The 27,552-nt window shown below is 41.3% G+C and overlaps 1 protein-coding gene and 1 pseudogene across 2 annotated transcripts in view; both read right to left on the minus strand.

The window, feature by feature from the left end:
• The window catches only part of LOC136399362 (leukocyte immunoglobulin-like receptor subfamily A member 5), a 429,345-nt gene extending 409,386 nt beyond the window's left edge, over positions 1-19,959 (minus strand). Inside the window, exons 1-2 of one of the 2 annotated variants that reach the window (XM_066374454.1) lie at positions 19,895-19,959; positions 19,725-19,760 (exon numbers count right to left, since the gene is read on the minus strand). In XM_066374454.1, coding sequence (XP_066230551.1) covers positions 19,725-19,760; positions 19,895-19,928 — 70 coding nt within the window. In that variant the 5' untranslated portion in view covers positions 19,929-19,959. The remainder of the gene's footprint in view (positions 1-19,724; positions 19,761-19,894) is intronic. The other variant, XM_066374453.1, reaches the window with a different exon arrangement.
• On the minus strand, positions 868-19,573 carry LOC136397143 (leukocyte immunoglobulin-like receptor subfamily A member 6; annotated as a pseudogene).
• Positions 19,960-27,552: the final 7,593 nt, after the last annotated feature.

Raw genomic sequence — 27,552 nt, forward strand, 5'->3', positions numbered from 1 at the left:
TCAATGGGCAAAAGTTAAAAGCAATCCCCTTAAGATCAGGAACAAGGCAGGTGTGCCCCCTTTCACTACTCTTATTCAATATGGTTCTGGAAGTCCTAGCCACAGCAATGAACAACAAGAAGAAATAAATAGCATCAAAATTGAAAAAGAAGTAAAACTATCATTATTTGCTGATGATATGATACTATACCTAAAAAACCCTAAAGTCACAGTAAAAAAAACTACTGGACCTGATAAATGAATTCAGCAAGGTGGCAGGATATAAAATTAATACTCAGAAATCAGAGGCATTTTTATACATCAACAATGATCTGTCTGAAAGAGAAATTAAGAAAACAATCCCGTTCACTACTGCAACAAAAAAATAAAATCCCTAGGAGTAAATTTAACCAAGGAAGTGAAAGACTTGTACTCAGAAAATTATAAAACATTGATAAAAGAAATCAAAGAAGATACAAACAAGTGGAAGCATATACCGTGTTCATGGCTAGGAAGAATAAACATCATTAAAATGTCTATATTGGAGTGACGTCAGAGAAATGTCGCTGTGAGGATGGCTACCGATACCTCTCCCCAAAATTTCAACAAGTTTGACAACTAGAGACAGAAAAACGATCCCAGGAGCGTCTGTAAGACCCACATACTGAATAAAGTTATGATTGGGTGAAAAGGTGGCTAAATATATAATTGACCCTGAAGGAAAAAAGACAGAGAACAAAACACTCTGCCTTCCTCACTGACCTGAGCAAGGGCTGCTTTCACTTGGAACAGAGAAAGTGAGGGCTGGCAGCGTAGAAAGAGCTGGACTGGGGCAGAGACGTTCAAGCCAAGGAAAGAGTGTGTCCACAGCGGGTCAGCCCACACGAGCTAACACCGGTGGTGGACGCCCACAGAGGCAGGTGAGCAGTGGCCTCCATTACTCCTGATATCCTGGTCTGCAAGCATGGACAGTGTGTGAGTGGTTCCTCCTAGTGCCCGGAGCATGGACGCCTCTGTTTCCAGACAGAGGGGCAGGGTCAGAGACTGTCAGCAGTAGCCTTCTAAATGGGCTGCAACCAGAGTCTCAATGTAATCCCTGCTCCCCAAACAACAATGAATAAGGAGTGTGCAAAAGCCATCTTCCCTACGCCTGGACCTCTCCAGGTGGGCGGGGCACCTCTGCCAGCCATACAGGCTAACAAAGCACATTCCCAGGGAAGAAAAAATACAGAAGTGCTAGGAGAAGGAGCTTGCAGGCAGATTGCAGACAGTCTCTGGAGCAGATCTAGGAATCCAGTGGCTGAAATTAGCTTAACCCACAGTCTGCTCACTGCCCAACTGGCTTACATTGGCAGCAGCTCTGGCTGACAAAGTCTTCTTTCTCAGGTCAGTGATCTAAGAGAAGAGATGTGATATTTTTTAGGGCCTCTTGCTCTTCTCACAGTAGCTGGGGCAACTTCATGCCAGCTGATACAGGGTGAAAAACACATTCCTATGAAACAGACCTCAGAGAAACTGCAAAAGTTGAGCAGGCTATGCTGTAGGCTTTTTAACAAGGGAGAAGCCTGCAGAGAGCAATCCCACAGAACGTAAAGGCAAATTTAACTAGACATACCTGGGGAACCTTAGAAAGGAGCCTGAACAGAAGACAACATGCCTCCCTACCTGCTTAAGCTGGTGGCTCTGATCAGCAGAGTTTTCATACTCAGGGCTGTGCGCTAAAAGGAGAAACTTCTGACCTGTGGTGGCGCAGTGGGATAAAGCGTCGACCTGGAACACTGAGGTCGCCGGTTCAAAACCTTGGGCTTGCCTGGTCAAGGCACATATGGGAGTTGATGCTTCCTGCTCCTCCCCCTTCTCTCTCTCTCTCTCACTCCTCTCTCTCTAAAAAAAATCAATAAATAAATAAAGGAGAAACTTGGCAGCTTTTAAGACCTCCTGTTCTTGCAGGCAGTGACTAAGGCATCTTCCTGCCAGCCAATACAGGTTACAAAGTGCAAAAAGCCTGGGGAGAGTGGTCCCACAGAGTGCTGAGGCATAATAGACATGCCTGGAGGCTCATAGAAAGATACCTTGAGAGCAACTGGCTCCCAGCCCTACCTAATTATGCTGGTGGCTCTGACTAGCAGAGCCTTACCCAGAGCCCTGTGCTTAGTGGGGATAAAGTGGGGATTTGCCAGCTTTTAGGGCCTCTTATTCTCCAGGCAGTGGCAGGGGTAACTTTATAGCTGGATCACCAAGATGCTAATTCAGAAAGGAGAGACTTGGAGAGAAGCTCCAGGAAAACAGACTCTCCCATTGTTGGAGCCTGCAAACACTAACAAGCCCCAACTACCAACGAGACTGAGGCCTTGTATATGACATCACCATAGAGACACATCAACTGAAAATCTCTACCTAAGCATGCCACAGGGGCAGAGCCTGGGATACAGTGCCACCGACCGGGAAGAGGGAGAAGAAAGAAAAAGAAAAAAGATAACCTCTCAAAATCAAGAATAATCCACAGTCTTTATAACTTTTTCCACTTTCCTTTGTTTCTTTCATTTTCTTATCTTTTTTTTTCTTCCACCTTGGTCCTTTTGTCCTCTGCTCATATTATTCTTTTCTCTCCATCTTGAACTACATTACCCATAGGTGTTACATTGCCCAATATTTTTTCTTTTCTTTTTTCTTTCTCTCTATGAGGGTTACACTCCAAAAACCTTAACTCTTTCCCTTTTTTTCTTCTTCTTCTTCTTTTTCTTTTTTCTCCCTCTCTCTTAGTTTCTTCTTTTCTCTTTTACTTTTCCTCTCATTTGATCCTCACTCACAAACAAATTGTTTTATTTTGGATTCAAATTTTTTCTTTGTGGCATTTGGTGTGCTTTTTACTTAGGTTTTTAACTCATTAGCATTCCCCCCAAACCCAGCTTTTCATCTATGTAATTTTGTTGCACATATAACAATAGTATTTTTTTCTTTTTCTTGTTTTCTTCTTATCTCTTTCATGATATCTCTCATTCAACTGTCATTTACAAGAAAATTATTTTATTCTTGATCCAATGTTTTTCCTTTTTTGTATTTTGTGAGTCCTTACCACGTTTTTAGCCCCTTTGTCACTTCTCTTCAACTCAGGTCCTCTGTTCTAAGTAGTTTTTGTTCCATTTAGTACAATATAATTCTGTTTTTCACGGTATTTTCTCAAAAAAAGTAATAATTTTTTAAATTGTTTTATTTTTTTACTTTTATTTTTATCAATTCTCATGAGTATTATTAACAAAAACCACCCTCAGATGCCATTAAGAAAAATAAAACTAAATATCATGGATCCAAAAGACAGAGATATAGCACAGATAGATGAGGGAAAATCTATAGAAGAAATTTTTAATAGATTGGAAACCTTGAAGTTAAATGACAGAGAATTTAAAATAGAAATCCTAAAAATACTCAGAGATATACAAGAAGACACAGAAAGGCAATTTAGGGAGCTCAAAAACCAACTCAGTGAACAGAAAGAATATATTACCAAGGAAATTGAAACTATGAAAACAAATCAAACAGAGTGAAAAACTCAATTCATAAACTGAAAAACAAGGTAAATAGCCTAGCTAATAGAACAGGCCAGATAGAAGAGAGAATTAGTTACACAAAAGACAGGCAACTTGAGGCCAACAGAGAGAAGAGGAGAGATTCACAAATTTAAAAAAATGAGAAAGCCCTACAGGAATTGTCTGACTCCATCAGAAAGAGCAACATAAGAATAATGGGTATATCAGAAGGAGAAGAGAGAGAAAATGGAATTTAGAACATATTCAAACAAATAATAAATGAGAACTTCCCAAGCCTATAGAAAGAACTAAAGCCTCGAATTCAAGAAGCAAACAGAACACTGAGTTATCTTAACCCCAACGAACCTACTCCAAGGCAAATCATAATGAAATTGGCACAAACCAATGACAAAGAAAAAATTCTCAAGGCAGCCAGGGAAAAGAAGAATACAACATATAAAGGAAGGCCTATAAATTATCATCAGATATCTCAGCAGAAACTCTATAAGCTAGGAGAGAGTGGACCCCAATATTTAGAGTTCTAAAAGAGAGGAACTTCCAGCCAAGAATGCTATACTCATCAAAGCTATCTTTCAAATACAAAGGAGAAATGAAAACATTCACAGATACAGAAAAGATGAGTAAATTTATCATCATAAAATCCCCACTTCAGAAAATACTAAAGGTGATTTTTCCAATCAGACACAAAGAAGAAAACAAAACAAACTCACAAGTAAAAGCTCCACCAAGAACACAATAAAACCAAATTTAAACTGTAACAACAAAAACAAAAAAGGGGAGAGGACGAAGATTAACAGTAGCAAAGGATGATGGAGTGCAGAAGCACTCATAAGATAGTGTACTACAATGAACATGGTAGGTACCCTTTCCAGTACTTAATGGTAACCACCCCTGAAAAAAACACCACAGAAGCACATGACTTGAAAAAAAGAAGTAATAGAGGAAAGAAGTATGGATTACAAGCAAACAAAAACAAATGATAGAAAAACAAAGGAGAAGAATCAAACAGGATATAAACTGACAGAAAGCAATATATAAAATAGCAATAGGAAACCCTCAAGTGTCAATAATTACACTAAATGTAAATGGATTGAACTCACCAATAAAAAGTCACAAAGTAGCAGAATGGATTAAAAAAGAAAATCCAACTGTATGCTGCCTACAAGAAACACATCTAAGCAACAAGGATAAAAATGAATTCAAAGTTTAAGGCTGGAAAACAATACTCCAAGCAAATAACATCCCAAAAAAAGCAGGTGTAGCAATACCCATATCTAACAATGCTGACTATAAGACAGCAAAAGTAATCAGAGACAAAAATGGTCATTTCATAATGACTAAAGAGACACTGAATCAAGAAGACATAACACTTCTTAATATATATGCACCAAACCAAGGAGCACCAAAATATATAAGACAGTTACTGACTGACCTAAAAACAAAAACTGACAAAAATACATTCATATTTGGAGACCTCAATACACTGCTGACGGCTCTAGATCGTTCATCCAAACAGAAAATCAATAAAGAAATATTGGCCTTAAATAAAACACTAAAACAATTCGATATGATAGACATCTACAGAATATTTCATCCCAAAGTGCCAGAGTATACATTTTTCTCTAGTGTATATAAAACATTCTCAAGAATTGACCATATGTTGGGCCACAAAAAATAACATCAGCAAATTCAGAAAAATTGAAATTATGCCAAGCATATTTTCTGATCATAAAGCCTTGAAACTAGAACTTAACTGCAAAAAAAGTGGTAAACCCACAAAAATGTGGAAACTAAACAACATACTTTTAAAAAAATGAGTGGGTCAAAGAAGAAATAAGTGCAGAGATCAAAAGATACATACAGACAAATGAAAATAACAATACAACATATCAGAATCTCTGGGATGCAGCAAAAGCAGTGATAAGAGGGAAGTTCATATCACTACTTGCCCATATGAACAAACAAGAGGAACCCAAGTAAACCAATTAACTTCACATCTTAAGGAACTAGAAAAAGAAGAATAAAGACAACCCAAAACCAGCAGAAGAAAGAAAATAATAAAAATCAGACCAGAAATAAATGAAATAGAGAACAGAAAAACTATAGAAAAATTAATAGAACAAGGAGCTGGTTCTTTGAAAAGATCAACAAAATTGAAATACCCTTGGCAAGACTCACCAAGGAAAAAAGAGAAAGGACTCATATAAACAAAATCCAAAATTAAAGAGGAGAAATCACTACAGGTATCATACATATACAAAAAATTATTTTAGAATACTATGAAAAACTATATGCCACCAAATTCAAGAACCTAGAAGAAATGGATAAATTCCTAGAACAGTACAATCTTCCTGCTGAGTCATGAAGAGCAGAAAGCCTAAACAGACCTATTATCAGGGAGGAAATAGAAAAAACTATTAAAAACCTCTCCAAAAATAAAAGCCCAGGACCAGACAGCTATACTAGTGAATTCTATCAAACATTCAAAGAAAACTTGGTTCCTATTTTACTCAAAGTCTTCCAAAAAATTGAAGAAGAAGCAATACTTTCAAACACATTTTATGAGGCCAACATAACCCTCATACCAAAACCTGGCAAGGACAACACAAAAAAAGAAAACTACAGACCAATATCTCTAATGAATACAGATGCTAAAACACTAAACAAAATACTAGCAAATCGAATACAACAACATGTTTAAAAAAATAATACAGCATGATCAAGTGGGATTCATCCCAGAATCTCAAGGATGGTTCAACATATGTAAAATGGTTAACGTAATATACCATATCAACAAAACAAAGAACAAAAACCACATTATCTTATCAATAGATGCAGAAAAGGGATTCGATAAAATACAATACAATTATATGTTTAAGACTCTCAACAAAATGAGTATAGAAGGAAAATATCTCAACATGATAAAGGCCATATATGATAAACCATCAGCTAACATCATATTAAATGGCATAAAACTGAGAACTTTTTTCTTTAAATCGGGAACAAGACAGGGTTGTCCACTGTCTCCACTCCTATTTAACGTGGTGCTGGAAGTTCTAGCCAGAGCAATCAGACAAGAGAAAGAAATAAAAGGCACTCATATTGGAAAGAAGAAGTAAAGGTTCACTTTTTGCTGATGATATGATCCTATACATCGAAAACCCCAAAGACTCCACAAAAAGATTACTAGAAACAATAAACCAATACAGTAAGGTCGCAGGATACAAAATTAATATACAAAAGTCCATTGGCTTCCTATATGCCAGGAATGAAACATCAGAAAACAAACACAAAAAAATAACCCCCTTCATGGTTGCAACAACAAAAAAAAATACCTAGGAATAAACACAACAAAGAATGCAAAGAATTTATATAATACAAAATACAAAGCATTGTTAAAAAAAATTGAAAAAGATACAATGAAATGAAAAAATATTCCTTGTTCTTGGATAGAAAGAATAAATATAATCAAAATGACCATGTTACCCAAAGCAATATACAAATTCAATGCAATTGCCATAAAAATTCAAATGACATTTTTTAAAGAAATGGAACAAAAAATCATCAGATTTATATGAAACTTTAAAAAACCCCAAATAGCCAAAGCAATCGTATGGAAAAAGAACGAAGCTGGGGGCATTAAAATACGTAACTTCATATTATATTATAGAGCCATGACAATCAAAACAGCATGGTGCCTGACCAGGCAGTGGCGCAGTGGATAGAGCGTCGAACTGGGATTCTGAGAACCCAGGTTCGAGACCCCGAGGTCGCCAACTTGAGCACAGGCTCATCTGGTTTGAGCAAGAGCCCACGAGCTTGAACCCAAGGTCTCTGGCTCCAGCAAGGGGTTGCTCGGTCTGCTGGAGGCCCACGGTCAAGGCACATATGAGAAAGCAATCAATGAAAAACTAAGGTGTTGCAATGCACAATGAAAAACTAATGATTGGTGCTTCTCATCTCTCTCTGTTCCAGTCTGTCTGTCCCTATCTATCCCAGTCTCTGTAAAAAATAAATTAATTAATTAAATTTAAAAAAAAACAACAGCATGGTATTGGCAGAAAAATAGACATCCAGACCAATGGAACAGAATAAAAAGCCCAGAAATAAAACCACATATATATGGTCAAATAATTTTTGATAAAGGGGCCAACAACACACAATGGAGAAAAGAAAGCCTCTTCTACAAATGGTGCTGGGAAAACTGTAAAGCCACATGTAAAAAAATGAAACTCAACTAGTTTGTCCCCTTGTACTAAAATTAATTCAAAATGAATCAAAGACCTAAATATGATACAAGACCTAAAACAATAAAGTACGTAGAAGAAAACAGAGGTGCTAAACTCATGGACCTTGGTTATAAAGAGCATTTTATGAATTTGACTCCAAAGGCAAGGGAAGTGAAGGCAAAGATAAATGAATGGGATCACATAAAACTAATAAGTTTATGCACAGCAAAAGAAACTGACAACAAAACAAAAAGACAGCCAACTAAATGGAAGATGATATTTTCAAACAACAGCTGAGATAAGGGCCTAATATCCAAAATATACAAAGAACTCATAAAACTCAACAACAAACAAACAATCCAATAAAAAAATGGGAAGAGGACATGAACAGACACTTCTCCCAGGAAGAAATACAAATGACCAACAGATATATGAAAAGATGCTCATCTTCATTAGTTATTAGAGAAATGCAAATCAAAACTACAATAAGATACCACCTCACACCTGTTAGATTAGCTATTATCAACAAGACAGGTAATAGCAAGTGTTGGAGAGGCTGTGGAGAAAAAAAACCCTCATCCACTGTTGGTGGGAATGTAAAGTAGTACAACCATTATGGAAGAAAGTATGGTGGTTTCTCAAAAAATTAAAAATAGAACTACCATATGACCCAGCAATCCCTCTACTGGATATATAACCCCAAAACTCAAAAACATTGGTACATAAAGACACATGCAGCCCCATGTTCATTGCAGCATAGTTCACAGTGACCAAGACATGAAAAACAATCAAAAAGCCCTTCAATAGATGACTGGATAAAGAAGATGTGGTTCATATATACTATGGAATACTACTCAGCCATAAGAAATGATGACATTGGATCATTTACAACAACATGGAAGGATCTTGATTACATTATACTGAGTGAAATAAGTAAATCAGAAAGAACTAAGAACTGCATGATTCCATACATAGGTGGGACATAAAAATGATACTGAGAGGACCAGGCAGTGGCACAGTGGATTAAGCATCGGACTGGGATGCAGAGGACCCAGGTTCGAGAACTTGAGGTCGCCAGCTTGAGTGCGGACTCATCTGGTTTGAGCAAAAAGCCCACCAGCTTGAACCCAAGGTTGCTGGCTCCAGAAGGGAGTTACTCGGTCTGTTGAAGGCCTGCGGTCAAGGCACATATGAAAAAGCAATCAATGAACAACTAAGGTGTTGCAACGTGCAATGAAAATGTAATGATTGATGCTTCTCCTCTCTCTTCGTTCCTGTATGTCTGTCCCTGTCTATCCCTCTCTCTGACTCACTCTCTGTCTCTGTAAAAAATAAATAAATTTTAAAAATGATACTAAGAGACATGGACAACAGTGTGGTGGTTACCAGAGGGAGGGGGGAGGAAGGAGAAGAAGGGAAAGGGGGAGGAGAAGGGCACAAAGAAAACCAGATAGAAGGTGACAGAAGACAATTTGACTTAGGTGATGGGTATGCAACATAATTAAATGTCAAAATAACCTAGAGATGTTTTCTCTGAACATATGTACTCTGATTTATTAATGTCACCCCATTAAAATTATTAAAAAGAAACAAAAAATAAAGAAAAGATTTTTTTTAAGTTAAAAAAATGTCTATATTACCCATAGCAATTTATAAATTCAATGCAATTTCTATTAAAATACCAAGGACATACTTCAAAGATATAGAACAAATATTTCAAAAATTCATATGGAACCAAAAAAGAACACGAATAGCCTCAGTAATCTTGAAAAAAAAAAAGAATAAAGTGGGTAGTATCACACTTCCAGACATCAAGTTATACTACAAGTCCATTGTACTCAAAACAGCTTGGTACTGCCATAAAAACAGGCATATAGATCAATGAAACTGAACAGAGAACCCAGAAATAAACCTGCACCTTTATGAACAATTGATATTTGACAAGGGTGGTGATAGCATACAATGGAGTAAAGACAGTCTCTTTAACAAATTGTGTTGGGAAAATTAGTTGGCTACCTGCAAGAAAATGAAACTACACCACCAACTCACACCATTCACAAAAATAAACTCAAAATGCATAAAAAACTTAAATGTAAGTCATGAAACCACAAGCATCCTAGAGGAAAACATAGGCAATAAGCTCTCCGACATCACTCACAGCAATATATTTGCTGATCTATCTCCACGTGCAAGAGAAATAAAGGACAGGATGAACAAAAGGGACTGTATCAAACCAAAAAGCCTTTGCACAGCTAAAGACAATATAAACAAAATAAAAAGGCAAACCACACAATGGGAGCACATATTCGACAACATGTCTGATAAGGGGTTAATAACCAAAATTTATAAAAAACTTATAAAACTCAACACCAGAAAGACAAACAGTCCAATCAAAAATGGGCAAAAGAGATGAATAGACACTTCTCCAAAGAGGACATACAGATGGCCAATAGGCATATGAAAAAATGCTCAATGTCACTAATCAATAAAAAAAATGCAAAATAAAACCACAATGAGATGTCACCTCACACCAGTAAGAGTGGTGCTCATCAACAAAACAACACAGAGTAAGTGCTGGCGAGGATGTGAAGAAAAGAAAACCCTCCTACACTGCTGATGGGAATGCAAACTGGTGCAGCCACTGTGGAAAAGAGTATGGAGATTCCTTTAAAAATTAAAAATCGAAGTGCCTTTTGACCCAGCCATCCCACTTTTAGGAATATACCCCAAGAACACCATAGCACAGTTTGAAAAGGAAAAATGCACCCATGTGTTTATGGCAGCATTGTTTACAATAGCCAAGATCTGGAAATAGCCCAAGTGTCCAACAATGGGTAATTGTATTAAAAAGCTTTGGTACATAGACACAATAGAATACTATGGGGCCATGAAAGAGAAGTAAATATTATTTTTTGTGACAACATGGATGGAATCGAAAACTATTATGTTAAGTGAAATAAGCCAGGCAGAGAAAAAAAAATATCATATGAGCTCACTTATATGAGGAATCTGACGAACAATATGAACTGAGGAGTGGAATAGAGACAGAGGCAGGATCAAAGGATCCAGAAGGAAAGCGGACAGAGGGAAAGGGGATGATAGGGTGATAGAATGGGACAAGAACAGAAAAGTAAATCCTAGAATAAAGGGGGGAGGGCATTATGGGGTGGGAGACAGGGGAATGTATTGGGGAACATGGGTGACATTAGAATCTGTGTAAATACAATAAATTAATAAAAGAAATCAATGACAAAGAAAAACTCCTCAAAACAGCCAGGAAAGAGAGCATAACATATAGAGGAAGGCCAACTGGGTTTTCCTCAAACTTCTCAGCAGAAACTCTACAAGCCAGAAGAGAGTGGAACCAGACATTTAATTAACAAAAAAAAAAAAAAGAAGAAGAAGAATTACCAGCCAAGAACACGATACCCATCAAAGTTATTCTTTAAATGAAGGCAAATTAAAAACTTTTACTGACATACTAAATCTGAGGGAATTTATCACCAGAAATCCCCCAATGCAGAAAATACTCAAGGGGGGTTATTTTTCCAGTTATAAAGAACAACACAAAAACAAAACTACAAGTAAAAGCTCCGGCAAGGTAACAATAAAAACACAAAAATCTGTGACAGCAGTAACATAAAAGGGGAGAGGATAAAGATTTACAGTACCAAAGGAGGATAGAGTGCTGAAGCACTAATAAGACAAATATTTTTTTCTTAATAGCCTAATAGTAACCAACTACAAGAAAATGCCCACAGTACTAAAACACATACCATAAAAAAGGAAGAAACAGAGGAGAAAGTATGGAATACCATAAAAATAAAACTGACAGAAACATAAAAGAGAAGAACCAAAGGAGACATAGAGCTACCAGAAAACAAAACATAAAATGGCTGTAGGAAATCCTCTAGGGTCAATAATTACCCTGAATGTAAATGGACTGAACTCACCAATAAAAAGGCACAGAATAACAGACTTAATCAAAAAGCAATACCCAACTGTATGCTGCCTTCAAGAGACACATCTAAACTGTGAGGACCAGAGTAGACTCAAAGTGAAAGGTTGGACAACGGTTCTCCAAACAAGTAATACCAAAGAAAAGCAAGTGTAGCCATACTCATATCTAACAAGGATGACTTCAAGAAAACAAAAAGTAACCAGAGACAAAGATAAACATTTCATAATGATAAAAGAGAGAGTATACTAAGAAGATATAACACTTTCTAATATATATGCAACAAACCAGGGAGTTCTAAACTACATAAGACATCTATTAACTGATCTAAAAACAGAAACAGACAAAAGCATTATCATACTTAAATCTCAACACACCATTGACTACTTTAGATAGATTATTCAAACACAAAATCAATAAAGAAATAGCCTTAAACAACATGCTACACCAAATAAACATAATAAACATTTACAGAATATTTCATCCCAGAACATCAGATTATACATTCTTTTCAAAGGTTCATGAAACATTCTCAAAGATAGACCATACATTGGGCCACAAAACTAACACAAATATATTCAGTAAGATTGAAATTACACCAAACATATTTTCGACCACAAGTTTTTGAAGTTAGAATTCAACAGCAAAAAGAAAGTAAAGGAACCCACAGAAACATGGAAATTAAACAATATACTTCTAAAAAATGACTTGGTCAAGGAAGAAATAAGAGCAGAGATCAAAAGATATATATAGACAAATGAGAATGACAACATAATAAATCAAAACTTCTGGAATGCAGAAAAGGAGTAATAAAAGGAAAGTTTATATCATCATAGGCTTATATCAAGAAACAATAAAGATCCCAAGGAAAAAACCTAACATCATGTCTTAAAAAACTAAAAAAATAAAAACAAAGGCAATTCAAAGTTAGCAGAAAAGAATAAATAATAAAAATTAGAGCAGAACTAAATGAAATAGAGAACAAAAAAAATCTATAGAAAAAATTAATACAACAAAGAGCTGGTTCTTTGTAAAGATCAATAAAATCAGCCAACCATTGGCTACACTCATTATGAAAAAAAGAGAAAGGACTCATATAAACAAAATCCAGAATGAAAGAGGAGAAATTACTACAGATATCACAGATATACGAAGGATCAGAGGATTGTATGCCACTAAATTTAACAAACTAAAGGAAATGGAAAATTCCAAAAACTATACAAACTTCCTAAACTGAATCATGAAGAAGCGGAAAACATATATAGACCTATAAGCAGGAGGAAATAGAAACAATTATCAAAAACCATCGCCCGAAAAAGTCGAAGACCAGATGACTATACTAGTGAATCTACCAAACATTCAAAGAAGATAAGGTACCTATACTTCTCCAAGTCTTCCAAAATATCGAACAAGAAGTAATACTCCCTAACACATTTTATGAGTTCAACATAAACTTCATACCAAAACCTGGAAAGGACAACACACAAAAAGAAAACTACAGGCCAATATTTCTAATGAGCACAAATGCCAAAATCCTAAACAAAATATTAAAAAATCAAATACAACACATTTAAAAAATAATACATCATGATCAAGTGGGATTCATTCCAGAAGCACAAGGATGATTCAACATATGAAAATTAATCCTCATAATATACCACATCAATAAAACAAAGACCAAAGTCATATGACCCTATCAATAGATATAGAAAAGAAGTTCAATAACATACAACATCGGCCCTGGCCGGTTGGCTCAGCGGTAGAGCGTCAGCCTGGCGTGCGGGGGACCCGGGTTTGATTCCCGGCCAGGGCACATAGGAGAAGCACCCATTTACTTCTCCACCCCCCCTCCTTCCTCTCTGTCTCTCTCTTCCCCTCCCGCAGCCAAGGCTCCATTGGAGCAAAAATGGCCCGGGCGCTGGGGGTGGCTCCATGGCCTCTGCCCCAGGCGCTAGAGTGGCTCTGGTCGCGGCAGAGCATCGCCCCCTGTTGGGCAGAGCATTGCCCCTGGTGGGCGGGCCGGGTGGATCCCGGTCAGGCGCATGCGGGAGTCTGTCTGACTGTCTCTCCCCATTTCCAGCTTCAGAAAAATACCAAAAAATAAATAAAAATAAAAATGACATACAACATCCATTTATGTTTGAAACACTGAATAAAACCAGAATAGAAGAAAAGTATCTCACTATAATAAAGGCCATATATGACAAACCATCAGCTAATATCATATTAAATGGTGAAAAATTGAAGGCTTTTCTTCTAAAATCAGGAAAAGACATGGCGGCCCACTCTCTCCTCTCTTATTCAACACAGTTCTGGAAGTTTTAGCCAGAGTGATCAAGCAACAGAAAGAAATAAAAAGCATCCATATTAGAAAAGAAGTAAAGGTACCATTTTGTGCAGATGACAGGATCCTGTATATAGAAAACCCCAAAGACCCCACCAAAATCTTATTAGAAACTAAATCAATACAATAAAGTCACAGAATATAAAGTCAATATACAAAAGTTTATTTCTTTTTTATATGTCAATGATAAAATTTCAGAAAATGAACTCAAAAATACTATTCCTTTTACAAATGCAAAAAATAGAATAAAATATTAAATACCGAGGAATAAACGTAGCCAAGGATGAGAAGAACCTAAATACTGAAAACTACAAAATGTTATTGAAAGAAATTGAAAAACACACAGTGAAATAAAAAAAAAAAGTCCGTGTTCATGGATTGAAAGAATTAACATATTTAAAATGGCCATATTACCCAAAGCAATATACAAATTTAATGCAGCCCCCATCAAAATCCCAATGTTACTTTTAATGCAGTAGAATAAATAATTACAAGGTTTGTATAAAACCATAAAATAACCCAAATAGTCAAAGCAATCCTGAGGAAAAAGAATGAAGTTGGAGGGATCACACCAACTGACTTCAAATTATTCTACAGAGCCACAATAATTAAAACACCATGTTATTGGCAGAAAAACAGACATACAGATCAGTGGAACAGAATAGAGAGCCCAGAAATAAAACCACATATATATGGATGAATAATATTTGACAAAGGAGCAAAAACACACAATAGAGAAAAGAAAGCCTCTTCAATAAATGGTGCTGGGAAAATTGGAAAGCCATGTGCAAAAGAATGAAGCCTGACTACAGTTTGTCCCCTTGCACTAAAATTAATTCAAAATGGATCAAAGACCTAAATATAAGATCTAAAACAATAAATTACAGAGAAGAAAACGTAAGTACTAAACTTATGGACCTTAACTGTGGAGCACATTTTATGAATTTGACCCCAAAGGCAAGGGAAGTAAAGGCAAAAATAAACGAATGGGACTATATCAAACTAGAAAGCTTCTGCATGGCAAAAGAAATCAACAACAAAACAAATAGGCACCCAACTAAATGGGAGATGATATTTGCAAATAGTTCCTATTAGGGGTTAATATCCAAAATATATAAAGAACTCACAAAACTCAGCAACAAATGAGCAAACAATCCAATAAAAAAACAGGCAGAGGAACTGAACAGACCTTTCTCCGAAGAGGACATACAAATGGCCAACAGATATATGAAAAGATGCTCTTCACTAGCTATTCAAGAAATGCAAATCAAAACTACAATGAGATACCACCTCACACCTGTTAGAGTGACTAGTATCAACAAGAAAGGTAATAACAAGTGTTGGAGACACTGTGAAGAAACAGAAACAATTATTCACTGCTCGTGGGAATGTAGACTGGTACCGCCATTACATAAGAAAGTGTGGAGGTTCCTCAAAAAATTAAGAATAGAACTACAATATGAACCAGCAATCCCTCTAGGGTATCTACCCCAAAAATATCAAAAAGATTGCTACACAAAGACACATGTAGCCGCCCCCCCATGTTCATTACACCATTATTCACAGTGGCCAAGACATAGAAACAACCAAAATGTCCCTAGATAGAGAATTGGATAACGAAGAAGTGGTACATATATACAACAGAATACTACTCAGCCATAAGAAATGAAGATATTGCCATTTACGACAACATGGATGAACCCTGAGAACATCATACTGAATGAAATAAGTAAACCAAGAAAACCTAAGAATGATATGATTTCACATATCGGTGGGATATAAAACTGAGACTCATGGCTAGAGAAAAAAGTGAAGTGGTTATTGGGAAAGGGGGCTGTGTGGGAGGGAGAGGAGGGAAGTGAATAAAGAGGAACAAATATATATGGTGACAAAAAATTATTTGACTTTTGGTGATGGGTATACAACATAATCAAAAGTTTAAATGCTAGCCTGACCTGTGGTGGCACAGTGGATAAAGCGTTGACCTGGAATGCTGAAGTTGCCAGTTCGAAACCCTGGGCTTGCCTGGTCAAGGCACATATGGGAGTTGATTCTTCCTGCTCCTCTGCCTTCATATCTCTCTCTCTCTCTCTCTCTCTCTCTCTCTCTCTCTCTCTCTCACCCTCTCTATGTCCTCTTTCTTAAAATGAATAAATAAAATCAAAAGAAAAAACCATTTAAATGCTACAGAATTGTTTACTGGTACCTAAATACTCTTATTGATCAATGTCACCCTGTGAAATTTAATTTTCTAAATAAGTTTTTAAAAAAGAAAGAAAAAACAATCAGAAAAAGAGAATTCAAGAAAGCTAGCAGATCATCAAATAAATATGCCCAAACCAACAGCTTCCTCATGTGTACTTACTATTATTTAGAAAATACAAGGGAATCAAATAACTTGCTTACAAATTACAAATTAGATGTGTAACTCTTTTCTCAAATTTTTAATATTGAATTTATTGGGGTAACATTTGTTAACAAAGCCATACTGGTTTCAGGCGTACAATTCTTAAAGAAGATTATAAATTTCCTGAATTTTAAAAATACCTATCAAATGTTTCTGATGTTTATTAGTTTCAAAAATGTTTAAACCTAGCCCTGGCCAGTTGCTCAGTGGTAGAAAATCCACCTGGCATATGGATATGCCAGGTTCGATTCCCAGCCAGGACACAGAGGAGAAGCAGCCATCTGCTTCTCCACCCCTCCCCCTCTCCGTACTTTCTCTCTCTCTCTCTTCGCCTCCTGCAGCCATGGCTCAATTAGAGCAAGTTGGTCCCGGGCGCTGAGGATGGCTATGGCCTCTGCCTCAGGTGCTAAAAAATGGCTCGGGTTGCAACAGAGCAAGGACCCCAGATGGGCAGAGCATCACCCCCTGGTGGGCTTGCCAGGTGGATCCCAGTTGGGGTGTGTGCTTGAGTCTGTCTCTACCTCCCCTACTTTAACTAAAAAAATAAAAATAAAAGATTTATACCTCATTTGAAAATGTGTGTGATAAAAAAAAAACAATATCAACAAGATGTTACTCTCAATAATAAGTGTATGAATTTAATGTACTCCCAATGAAAATAGGAATAGAGTTATTTATATTTGAATCGTGACTCCATATAACAAAAGTTAAATTGTTAGTTTAAACATTGAAGAGGTGTCTAGAAGTTCTCACACAAGAGCAATAACAGACCCGTGTGCACAGCCACAGACATGAGTGCACACCGTCTGGGGGAGGGGGTCGGTTCCTCCTGAGCTGTGCATGCCCCCTCCTTATTCTCAGGGGAGCACTGAGTGCCTGGAGGCCCCCAGGGGAGCACAGGGGCTATGCAGAGTGGTGCCCACAGGTGGGGATGCTTCCCTCTACAGGAGAGAGTCCCGTGGGGGCCGGGACCCCAGAGGCCCAGGTTCTGATATGAGGACACCAGGAGGTGAGGGGTGGGGGTCTGTCTTCTCTGCTCGGCATGATCACGTCCCTGCTCATTTCCCACATGCCTCCCTCCACCCGCCCCTCTTTATCTCTGCTAAGATCAGAAATGGGGGCTCAGGGTTGAGGTCCTGTATGTTTCCAACCTCATGTGGGCTGGACCATCCTCTCTGAAACCTCCTGCACCCCCTCATTTCTTACTGTCCCTGACTTTCCTAGGGGCATGGCCCTGAGGGGACCAAGTATAGGAAGGACAGGGTCAGTGTCCCCTCACCTGAGACCAGGAGCTTCAGGGGCTCACTGGGGTGTGACAGCAGGTAGACGTTGGTGCTGTTTGAGCTGTAGCACCTGTAGGTCCCCCCGTGGGCTGAGGTCACAGGACGCATGGAGAACTCTGCCTGGTACTGCTGAGCTCGGAGCTCTGATCTAAGACGCAGGGGGGGATCGGCTGTCCCCTCCTTGGACAGAAGGAAAGTGTCCATCGGGCTCTGTGACTGACACAGCAGGGTCACAGTCTCTCCTGAGTCCACCGTGGGGCCCGGCTGCACTGAGAGAGAGGGTCTGTCAGGGAGCCATCCTAGAGAGAGGGGGGTGGGTGAGGGCTCCCGCCACCTTGTTCTGACCTGAGAGTCAGCAGCCCTCTCTCTGAGGACCCTCCTGTCTGTCTGTCTCTGTTTCTCTGAGTCTCCTCTCCCCTCCCATCCCCTGTCTCTCTCTGTCCCCCTCCCTGGGACCCTGCATGTTCACTCTGCCCATCACCACCTGAGATCCCCCAGCAGGGCCTGTGCAGAGTCTGGGTCCCTGACTGAACCCACTGGCCCCTCACCTGCCACCAGGATGTCCACGGGGTCACTGGGGGCCGACCACTCGGAGGAGACGTTGTGTCCATCGTAGCATCTGTACCGGCCCCCGTGGGAGCTGCTCACAGGGTCCAGGGAGAAGTTGGCCTGAGAGAGCCCAGCCTGGGGCTGCAGGCCAAGGCTCTGGGGGAGGTCACGTCCTCTCTCCTTGATGAGAACAAATCTGTCATAGCCGACATCAGAGTGACACTGGAGAGTCAGGTTCTGTCCATAGACCACGATGGGGCCCTGCTGGGTCTGGAGGGAGGGCTTCTCAGACACACCTGGGGAGACCAGACGTGAGTTACAGAGGTGCTCCCTCCTCCCATACAATGCCTTCTCCTGTCCTGGCCCTGGTCTCACTGTCTCTCTGGGTCTCTGACCTAGGAGCCACAGTGTTCCCTCACCCCACCCTCTCACACAGGGCTCCCCTCACAGCAATGCCAGTAATGAGTTTGATGCCTAAATCCATGGATGGGACACTAATGAAACTTACTCACCTGAGACCAGGAGCTCCAAGGTGTCACTGGGCTGTAACCACACCTGGGGGCTGGTACTATAACAGCCATAGCATCTGAATGTCCAGCTGTGGCTGGAGGTCATAGGGCCCACAGGGAACAGGGCCTGAAACCGCCCATTTGGGTGTTGTTTTGAATCCTGGGTCCAAGACCTGTGTTCTCCTTCCTTAGTCAGAATGAACTTTCCAAACCCTTTTTCTGAGCCACACTGGAGGGTCACGTTCCCTCCTGAGATCACGACAGGGCTGGGCAGGGCTGAGAGGCTGGGTTTGCTGTAGAATCCTAGGACAGGAGGAGACAGCGTGTTAGATGGGGCTCATGCCTCCCTAACATCCCCCAGGGCTTGGCTGTGAGAGGGGAGACCCCCTGAGAGCAGAACCTTTTCCTGAGGGCAGAGCCTGAGGCTGGGACCCCTGAGTGCCCCCTCACCTGTCACTACTAGCTTCAGGGGGTCACTCTGCTCTGACCAGCCAGTGGCGCTGAGACAGTAACAGTAATATATCCCTGCAGTGCTCTGTCATCTGTGTGATGGCGAAGTTGGCTTCGTCCCCGGAATCCAGTGGCTTCTTTTTGTACGAAGGTTTGGAAATTCTGTCTTTGTACAGATAGCACTCCTGGGCCTGCAGGGTCCCCTGACACCAGAGGGTCACAGGGCTGCCCCAGGCGATGACAGGGTCTGGCTCAGCCCAGAGGGTGGGTTTGGGGAGGATCCCTGGAAGGAAATCAGAGGCTGAGTCACAAGACATTTCCCTCTCCTAGTCCCCAGCTCTCAGCCCGAACACCTCAGATGTCCCGTATCCATCAGCCCAGAACTACTTTATTCCATTCACAACTTCCCAGGGATGGCCCCTTGTCCCCACAAAGAGTGGGACCTGAGACACCTGGGGACAGACTCACCTGCCTGCACTCGGGTCCTCAGAGCCACACTCAGTCCTGGAAGAGATTTCATGAGCAGAACCACCTCCCCCACAGTGAGCCTCCTGAGTCCTGGGGTCCTGACAGACCAGGTGGCTGTGGGGCAGGGTCACTTCCGGACCAGGGCTTCCCCTCCCCCTCCTCATTATCACCCAGGCAGAGCAGGGCCGTGAGCATGCGGGTCATGGTGTCTCTTTCCTCTTGTCCTGGCTGTGCAGATGGAAGAAACCATGGTGCCCCCAGCAGAAAAAGACACACAGGTTGGGGTCATGGAAGGCTGACCCTCCTTGTCACAGAGTTGTAACGTGAGTGGCCCCCCAGAAATGGGAACATTCCCTCCATGGGAGCCTAGCTCTCACTTTCATGATGAAATGGCAAACTTACCTGGAATCTCCTGACATTCCCCTTCCAGGTGAGGTGACCCAGGGCACGTCCTTCCCTGTCAGAACCTCCACCATGGGGTCACATTCATCCTCAGCCCGTCCATCAGCTCCTCCCTGTGGGGTCCTCACCATGGATGGTGGTCACCAGCCCTGGAGATGCTTCAGGAAGACGTGGGTCCCTATGACTGCAGAGCTCAGATCAGCAGGGACAGGTCCACCATCTTTCTGCACAGTTCAGGTCCAGTGTCTCTGACAATGAGCACCAAGAAGAACTAGATAAAAATAAAGGAAGGAAACATGTTCCTTCCAGCCCCAGCGTGTGGGTTTCCTTCCTGGGAACAAGCCTCACTCATTCCTGCCCCTCAGAGCCCCTTACTCCTTTGGCAGGGTTCTTTTCCTCATTCTGTGGTCCTGCATGTAAGCTTTAGAGGACTTTTATTTGGGTTAAACGTTTAATATTTAAGAAACAGATAACCATTACTTAAATATTCATCTGTCATTTACTGCCTGTGTGACTCGGACAGTAGCATCTTATCTCTTTCCTTGTTTGGATCGTGTTGTCATGAACCTCTCTCCTCAGCATGGTCGCGGTGTCCCCGGTGCCTGGCTCAGGAAAGGGGACCGATCTCTGTTCTGGTTCAGACCACGTGCAGACACAGCAGGATCATGGTGTCAGACTCCACAGTGAAGAGAAACATTTGTTGCATCCACTCTAGAGCCCTTGTCTGCTTCGAATACCCATAAATGCTGCTGGACTGTTTCTGAAATATGCAGAAATCACCATTTGCAGGAAAAGAGAAATGAAAGTTCCCCAAAGAGAAAAGAAACCACAATAAAAAAAAAACACACAAAAAACAGAGAACAAAGCTGTGTGGCAGCCAGAGCCCAGGACCATCAAGGGTCCCTAGAATATGGTTCCCCAGTCAGGTTCTTGCAAGAAGGGAGGGTCAGGGCTTCAGGCGAAGGCTGGAAGCTGGGGTGCCCCTTACCTGGTGTCTGTGGGTGGGCTGCTCTTGCTCTGCTCACTGACCCACCCCCTTTGTCAGCACTGAGCCACTCCTCCCATGGGGCGTGGGAAGCAGAGTTATTGCACAAACTCACTGGTTATTTTTAGTGGCACAATTGCATCCCACATGTGAGCATGAGGCCAGCGTTACCCATCCCCACCTTACACAACCCCAGGCAGACGCAAGGTCTGAAAGAGTGGACACCAAGGAGCAGGAGCAGCTGCCATCATTACCTCTCCACCGTCAGCCTGACTCCCAGGATGGCCTTGGAAGAAACCTGCAGAAGATCAGGTGTGTGAGGGGAAGAGACTTCCAACAAGAATGGACCATAGAGTCACCCTCATACATGACAAAGCACTAAGGACAGTGGTCTATGGAAACGAAGATTGTTATATGCAATGAAAAAGAGTCAGTAGGAAAACATAAGAGTGACTTAAGATGAAGCATGTGTAAATATCTGATAAAAATAAAGGGGGAATACTGAATTGTTCAGAGAAGAGTATGGAGTCTATTACAGAAGAGTAGGAAATCTTTGAGATGGTTTGGAAGTTTTAGATATGAACAACGTAGTAGTATAAAGATAGTCAAAGAAATTTTTTCCATTCAGGACAAGACACAGCTGAAGAGACGTTTATGAACTGGAGTACAAAAACTGGAGGAAATTACCAGGATGCAAGGCTGTAAGACCAGAAGTGGAAATACAGAATACCTGGGAACTAGAACAAAGAGGACAAATTTATATCCATCATGAATTAAGAAGTGAGAATGCCATCTAGGATGTTCAAGAGATAAGTTCAAGAGAACGGCTCAAGAGATAAGTAACTGATCACCTAGCAGAGAGAACTGAGTCTTAGAATGTGTGTATTTAAAAAAAGGATTATGCATCTTGAAGTTGTAGGTCAAGCAAGAAAATGGGGATGCATTTGAGAACGTGGGAAGAGCTTTTTCAATGCCGTGCCTCTGCCTAGGGGGAGCCAATCGAAAGGGGGAACAGGGGAGTGAGTCTCTGGCTTCCCCAGCTGTGTGGGATTCCACACCTCAGGAGAAGCCAACAGGTGAGGGTCAGAGAAGGGGAGGGAATGATGGAAATGGGGTCGCTGAGATGCAGCCCAAGGGTGTGACCCATTCATGCAAACTGCCTCCTTTGAAGACAGAGGAGGAGCCTTGAGCTGAGGAATGAGAGTGACCTGTGACTCTGGAAAATGTGAGGGAATGAATCCACCCCTCGAGCCTCCAGAGAACACAAGCCCTGGAGACACCATCCTGTCAGCCCAGGGGATCTGTGTCAGATGCCCAGGCTCTAGACCTGTCAGGTCGCAAGTGTGGCTCTTGTTGAGCATGAAGTTTGTGGGAGTTTCTTACAGGAGCAATGGGAAATGAGAAAAACAGCAAGTTACAAGACAATGTATATACTTTGATGATTTTTTTAAGAAAGGAGGTGTTTTTCACATATATTTTTATTCTGAAAACCTGACACTAACAAAACTAGTTACCTCCCATAGGTAGGGGTGTGGGGTGAAGGGGACAGAACAAAGTGGTTATCTCTGAACATACCATTCTACATAATTGTCTCTTCTGAAACCTTAAAGGATTTGACATATTCAAAACACAATTAAACCATCAAGAATTGGGAAGCACAGCTGACATGAATATAAGCAAATGAAAATAAAAATAAGCTTAAGCTCAATGACCACAGCCACACAATAAAACAAATTTTTTTTTAGAAAAAAATCTAGCAGTGTGCTGGCATGCCAGCTCATGCTTGGGACCTGTCGGGAGCCGATCCACTAATGCTGGCTAACAAGGTCACAGCAGGAGAAGATCCACAACTGCTGGTTGACAAAGTCACAGCAGAAGAAGACCAATGACTGCTGGTTGATAAAGTCACCGCAGTGAAGACTAATAGCTGTGGGTTGACAAAGTCACTGCAGAGGAAAGGCACAACGATACTTCCTCCTTTGACCTTTTGAATTAATCTGGCCTTATATCCCCCCTTTCCTGGGTGTGTGCTATTATTTGTGGCACAGGGATAATAGTACCGTGCTTTCCCTGTAGATTTGTAGTAATTTCTTTGGAAATGAGGCAGAAGGTGTAAGTTCCACAGAAAAGCCTGTAAGCCCCTTGAACTGGGCTCATAAACATAAGAGGCTGGCCATGATATCCCTCATAAAGGGTTAAGTTTGTAGGAGAATTTCTTCTTATTAATCATGTTAGAAAGAATAAAGTTAGAACTTAACTAGTGTATGAATATAGTAAATGAATAAAGTTTAACTAGACATTAGAATCTTAGGTAAAGTGTAGTGGAGTGGCCTGTTGTGTGGCCTTGGATGGGAGCGCAGCTGGCGAGTAAAGAATGTTTTGTTAAAAGACTTGTTTTGTGACTAAAGGCAGTTTCTGGGCTTTTCTCAGTAAAACATTCTCATGAGATTTTTGTATTTTCCAAGAATAAGGAGAGGAATGTGGTAGGATTCATAGCAGCAATAGCAATTAATACCTTCTGATATTATGTTGCTACTAGCTGTCTTGCAGGTGCACTCTATGTATCTTTAAGTAAAAGTTACTCTTAATGCTGTGTCAGTTTCTTAAATAGCAAGCCTTTGTAGTCTTGTGAAAAAAGAATTAGGACACTACATGAACTCAAGGCTATTTGCCTGAGCAAGCGGTGGTCCTTTGCTAGTCCTTGATGATTTTGTCCGCTAATCTCTCTCTGCACCCTTGACTCACAACAACAGTAAAGTAGAGTTATTAATTAGTACTAATCTTTTAGAAGTTTGTACCAATATTGTTATTGCTATTCAAGTTATTGTATAACTGTACTTTAAATGACTTACCACCTGATTTGTAGCTTATAGATATGAACTGTTATCTAGAAATATGTAACCATAGTAAAACAAAAACAATGATGTATTCAAAATACCATGTGATTGTAACTTAGTGTGTGTACATAAAAAGAAAGCTAGACCAGCATTTGGCAGAGAAGCCTGGCAGTAAATGCTAACTAGAGAATAAAGAGAAAGAAAAGAATTCGGCTCTCTCACTTGATTCCGCCGATGCTGTCTCTTTCTGTGGGACCCCTGGATTCCCCCCAGGGCTGGACCCCGGCAGGGACCCCTGACCTAATTTAGCTTGGGGCTTGGGAGGAACTGGTACAAGCCTCAGCAGTTAGGCTCAAATCTAATCTTGCTAACAGAGGCAGGATGTGTTCTTTGTGCATCAGCCTTGCAGATATTACAGGAAGGTGGTTTATTATATCAGAACAGTGTGTGCTTTTACGAAGATATTGTACAAAAGTGCTGAAATAACTGTAACCTTGTAGTTTTTGCCTATAAATACCCCTCTCCCCCCCCCCAGCTCATTGCTTTTCTTTGCTTTCTTGGCGCAGCAGACAGACCACTGGCCAGTGAATAAAGCTTTCCAAATTCAATCAGTTTGGGCTCTGGTTGTGTTCAGTGCGGGATGTACCACAACATTTGGGGGCTTGTCCAGGATGCACCAGACTTTTCTGGTGATCAGAACCTATTTGGGCCTTTGGGTGCTCCGCTCAGGGGGAGATCTCTGAGAGACGTTCCTCAGCCCCAGGCACAAGGCGGCACTCAATTGGACGTTGAGCTACTCAGGATCTTACCAGTAAGTAACTGGGTCCAGACAGGTTTGGGGCACCCCCAGGGGGGTCGGCCACAGGGCTGAACACAGTATAACCTTCGTGACCAGATCCTGGCACCCGACAGTGGCCAGTGATCTCAGGTTTAGTTGGTGAGTCAGGTTTCAGGTTTGGTTTTTGTCTAGTTTGGTTTTTGTCTGGTTGTGCATTCTCTGGAGTGTAGTGGAATAACCCATTGCATGGCCTTGGATGGGAACACAGCCAACAAGAAAAGGATGTTTTGCCAAGAGAATTGTTTTGTGACTTGAAGGTGGGTCACTGAAACAGGTCTATGTGACTGAAGGTAGTTGCTGGGGTTTTTTCTCAGTAAAACATTCTCATAAGATTTCTGTTCCTTTCAAGGTTATCCCTTTAGATAAAGTGAGGAATGTTGTGGGAACCATAGAAGCAATAGCAATTAATGCCTTTTGATAGTATATTGTTATTAAGCTATCATGCAGATGTATTCCATGTATCTTTAAGTAAAAGTTATGTTGATGTTATGCCAATTTCTCAGTAAACAAGCTCTTTGTAATCTTGTGAATAAAAATAGGACACAGCATGAACTTGGGGTCATTTGCCTGTGCAAGCGGTGGTCCTTTGCTAGTCCATGATGATTTCATCTGCTGATCTCTCTCTCTGCACTCCCAACTCACAACAACATTTGGTGCCTACCGTGGGGCCTTAAGAAGAGATTGGGGCCCTGGCCGGTTGGCTCAGCAGTAGAGCGTCGGCCTAGCGTGCGGAGGACCCGGGTTCGATTCCTGGCCAGGGCACATAGGAGAAGCGCCCATTTGCTTCTCCACCCCTCCGCCGCGCTTTCCTCTCTGTCTCTCTCTTCCCCTCCCGCAGCCAAGGCTCCATTGGAGCAAAGATGGCCCAGGCGCTGGGGATGGCTCTGTGGCTTCTGCCTCAGGTGCTAGAGTGGCTCTGGTCACAACATGGCAACGCCCAGGATGGGCAGAGCATCGCCCCCTGGTGGGCAGAGCGTTGCTCCATGGTGGGCATGCCGGGTGGATCCCGGTTGGGCGCATGCAGGAGTCTGTCTGACTGTCTCTCCCTGTTTCCAGCTTCAGAAAAATGGAAAAAAAAAAAAAAAAAAGAAGAGATTGGGAACAGGCGGAACCCTGAAAGGGTAAATTGGACGCGCTGTGTCCGCGAAACTTTTGGGAAAACTAGCAAAGTCATGGGAAATTCCCATTTATTATTGGACAATTATGTACAAGTTTTAAAATCCCTTTTAAAAGGGTCTGGGATTCAGATAAAAGACAAGGTTTTGTTATGTCTTTTAAATGCTATTCAGTAACACTGTTATTGATATACTCCTGAACATTGTAATCAATTTAATTTGAATGTTTGGCAACAATTAGGAAAATCTTTACACCATGCTCATCAGTAAGGAAATCCACTTGATGCTGAAATGTGGGCTGCTTATAATCTTATTGCTATAGCCCTTGGCCCTTTGCAATCAGATAGAGATTCTGTTAAAGATTTGAGTATGGTTATTTTTAATGAACCTAAAGAATTTGATTCAGCACAGAATGAACAGAATAATGACTTGGACAATACTGTCTCTGCTTCTGAAGTTACTGATAATGTTAATGAAATTCAGCCATCCACAGGCTTTCATCCCTCTTTCTTAAAAAATGAGGGAGCCCCTATGGATAATGTTGCCTGTCTAAAACATTTATTAAATAAACTACAATTTACACTGGAACAACAGGAGTTTGGAAATCAGTATACTGCTTATCCTGTTCAAAAGCAAGATATATGTGAGCCTATGGCTCCTCCAATTCAAGGTCAAAAATTAATTGGTGATTAGTGATGTCACGGAAATGGTGCCGTGAGCAGCGCGTCCGACAGATCTCCCCAAAATCACAACAAATTTATCAACTAGAAACAGGAAAATTTATCTTCAGAGCATTCCGGAGTTCCACACAAACTGAAAGCGAAAGGACTGTTATCACTTGAATCTGAGAGACTATGGTGTGGAGGAAGCTACCGCAGGGACGTTCATTCAAGCCGCGAGGAAGTGCGCCTGTGGTGGTACCGCCGTGAACCGCCGCGAGCAGCGCCCAGTTCGGTTGCAGAACGAGCACCACCGCCGCGAGCAGCCGCGGCGAGCAGCCAGCAGCCGCGAGCAGCGCCTGGTTCGGTTGCAGAGCGAGCACCGCCCACACTCCGGAGCGGTGAGCAGCCGCTGGCGCGCGCCCGGTCTGGTTGCAGACCGAACACCGCTAACGTTCCCAGCGGCCTGTGCACGGGGAGCGGGAGAGGCCCCAGGGCGGTATTCCCTACTTGGGAGATTCTCTCCGCGGGCGGTGCACCTCACCCAGCCATTCAAGCTAACAATCAAGCCTTGGGGGAGGGGCGCGCGCAGGCAGCCTGAAATACCTTCGGGAGCACAGCTGTGACCCAATTACTGAAATTAACTTAACCCGTGAAATCTGCACACCCTCAGTTCTAATTGATAAGATCTCTCTCAGTTCACCGACCCAAGACAAGAGGAGTGATATTTTTTAGTGCCTCTCGCTAAAGGATCGGGGGCAACTTCTGATTGATAGAGCCTCCATATTCAGGGATAAACGCTAACAAGAAGGACTTGGCAGATAATAAGATCTATACTACACTAGTCGCAAGCAGAGACTAGTGCCTCTTCTTCCCAGCCAAAACAGGCTATAAAGTGTGGAAAGCCTGGGTTGAGAGGTCCAACTGAATGCTAGGCACTGAACAGTCACCTTGACAACAATTGACTCCCACCCCCGCCTGATTACACTGGA

This window comes from Saccopteryx leptura, chromosome 3 (assembly GCF_036850995.1).
Source record: "Saccopteryx leptura isolate mSacLep1 chromosome 3, mSacLep1_pri_phased_curated, whole genome shotgun sequence".
Lineage (NCBI taxonomy): Eukaryota > Metazoa > Chordata > Mammalia > Chiroptera > Emballonuridae > Saccopteryx > Saccopteryx leptura.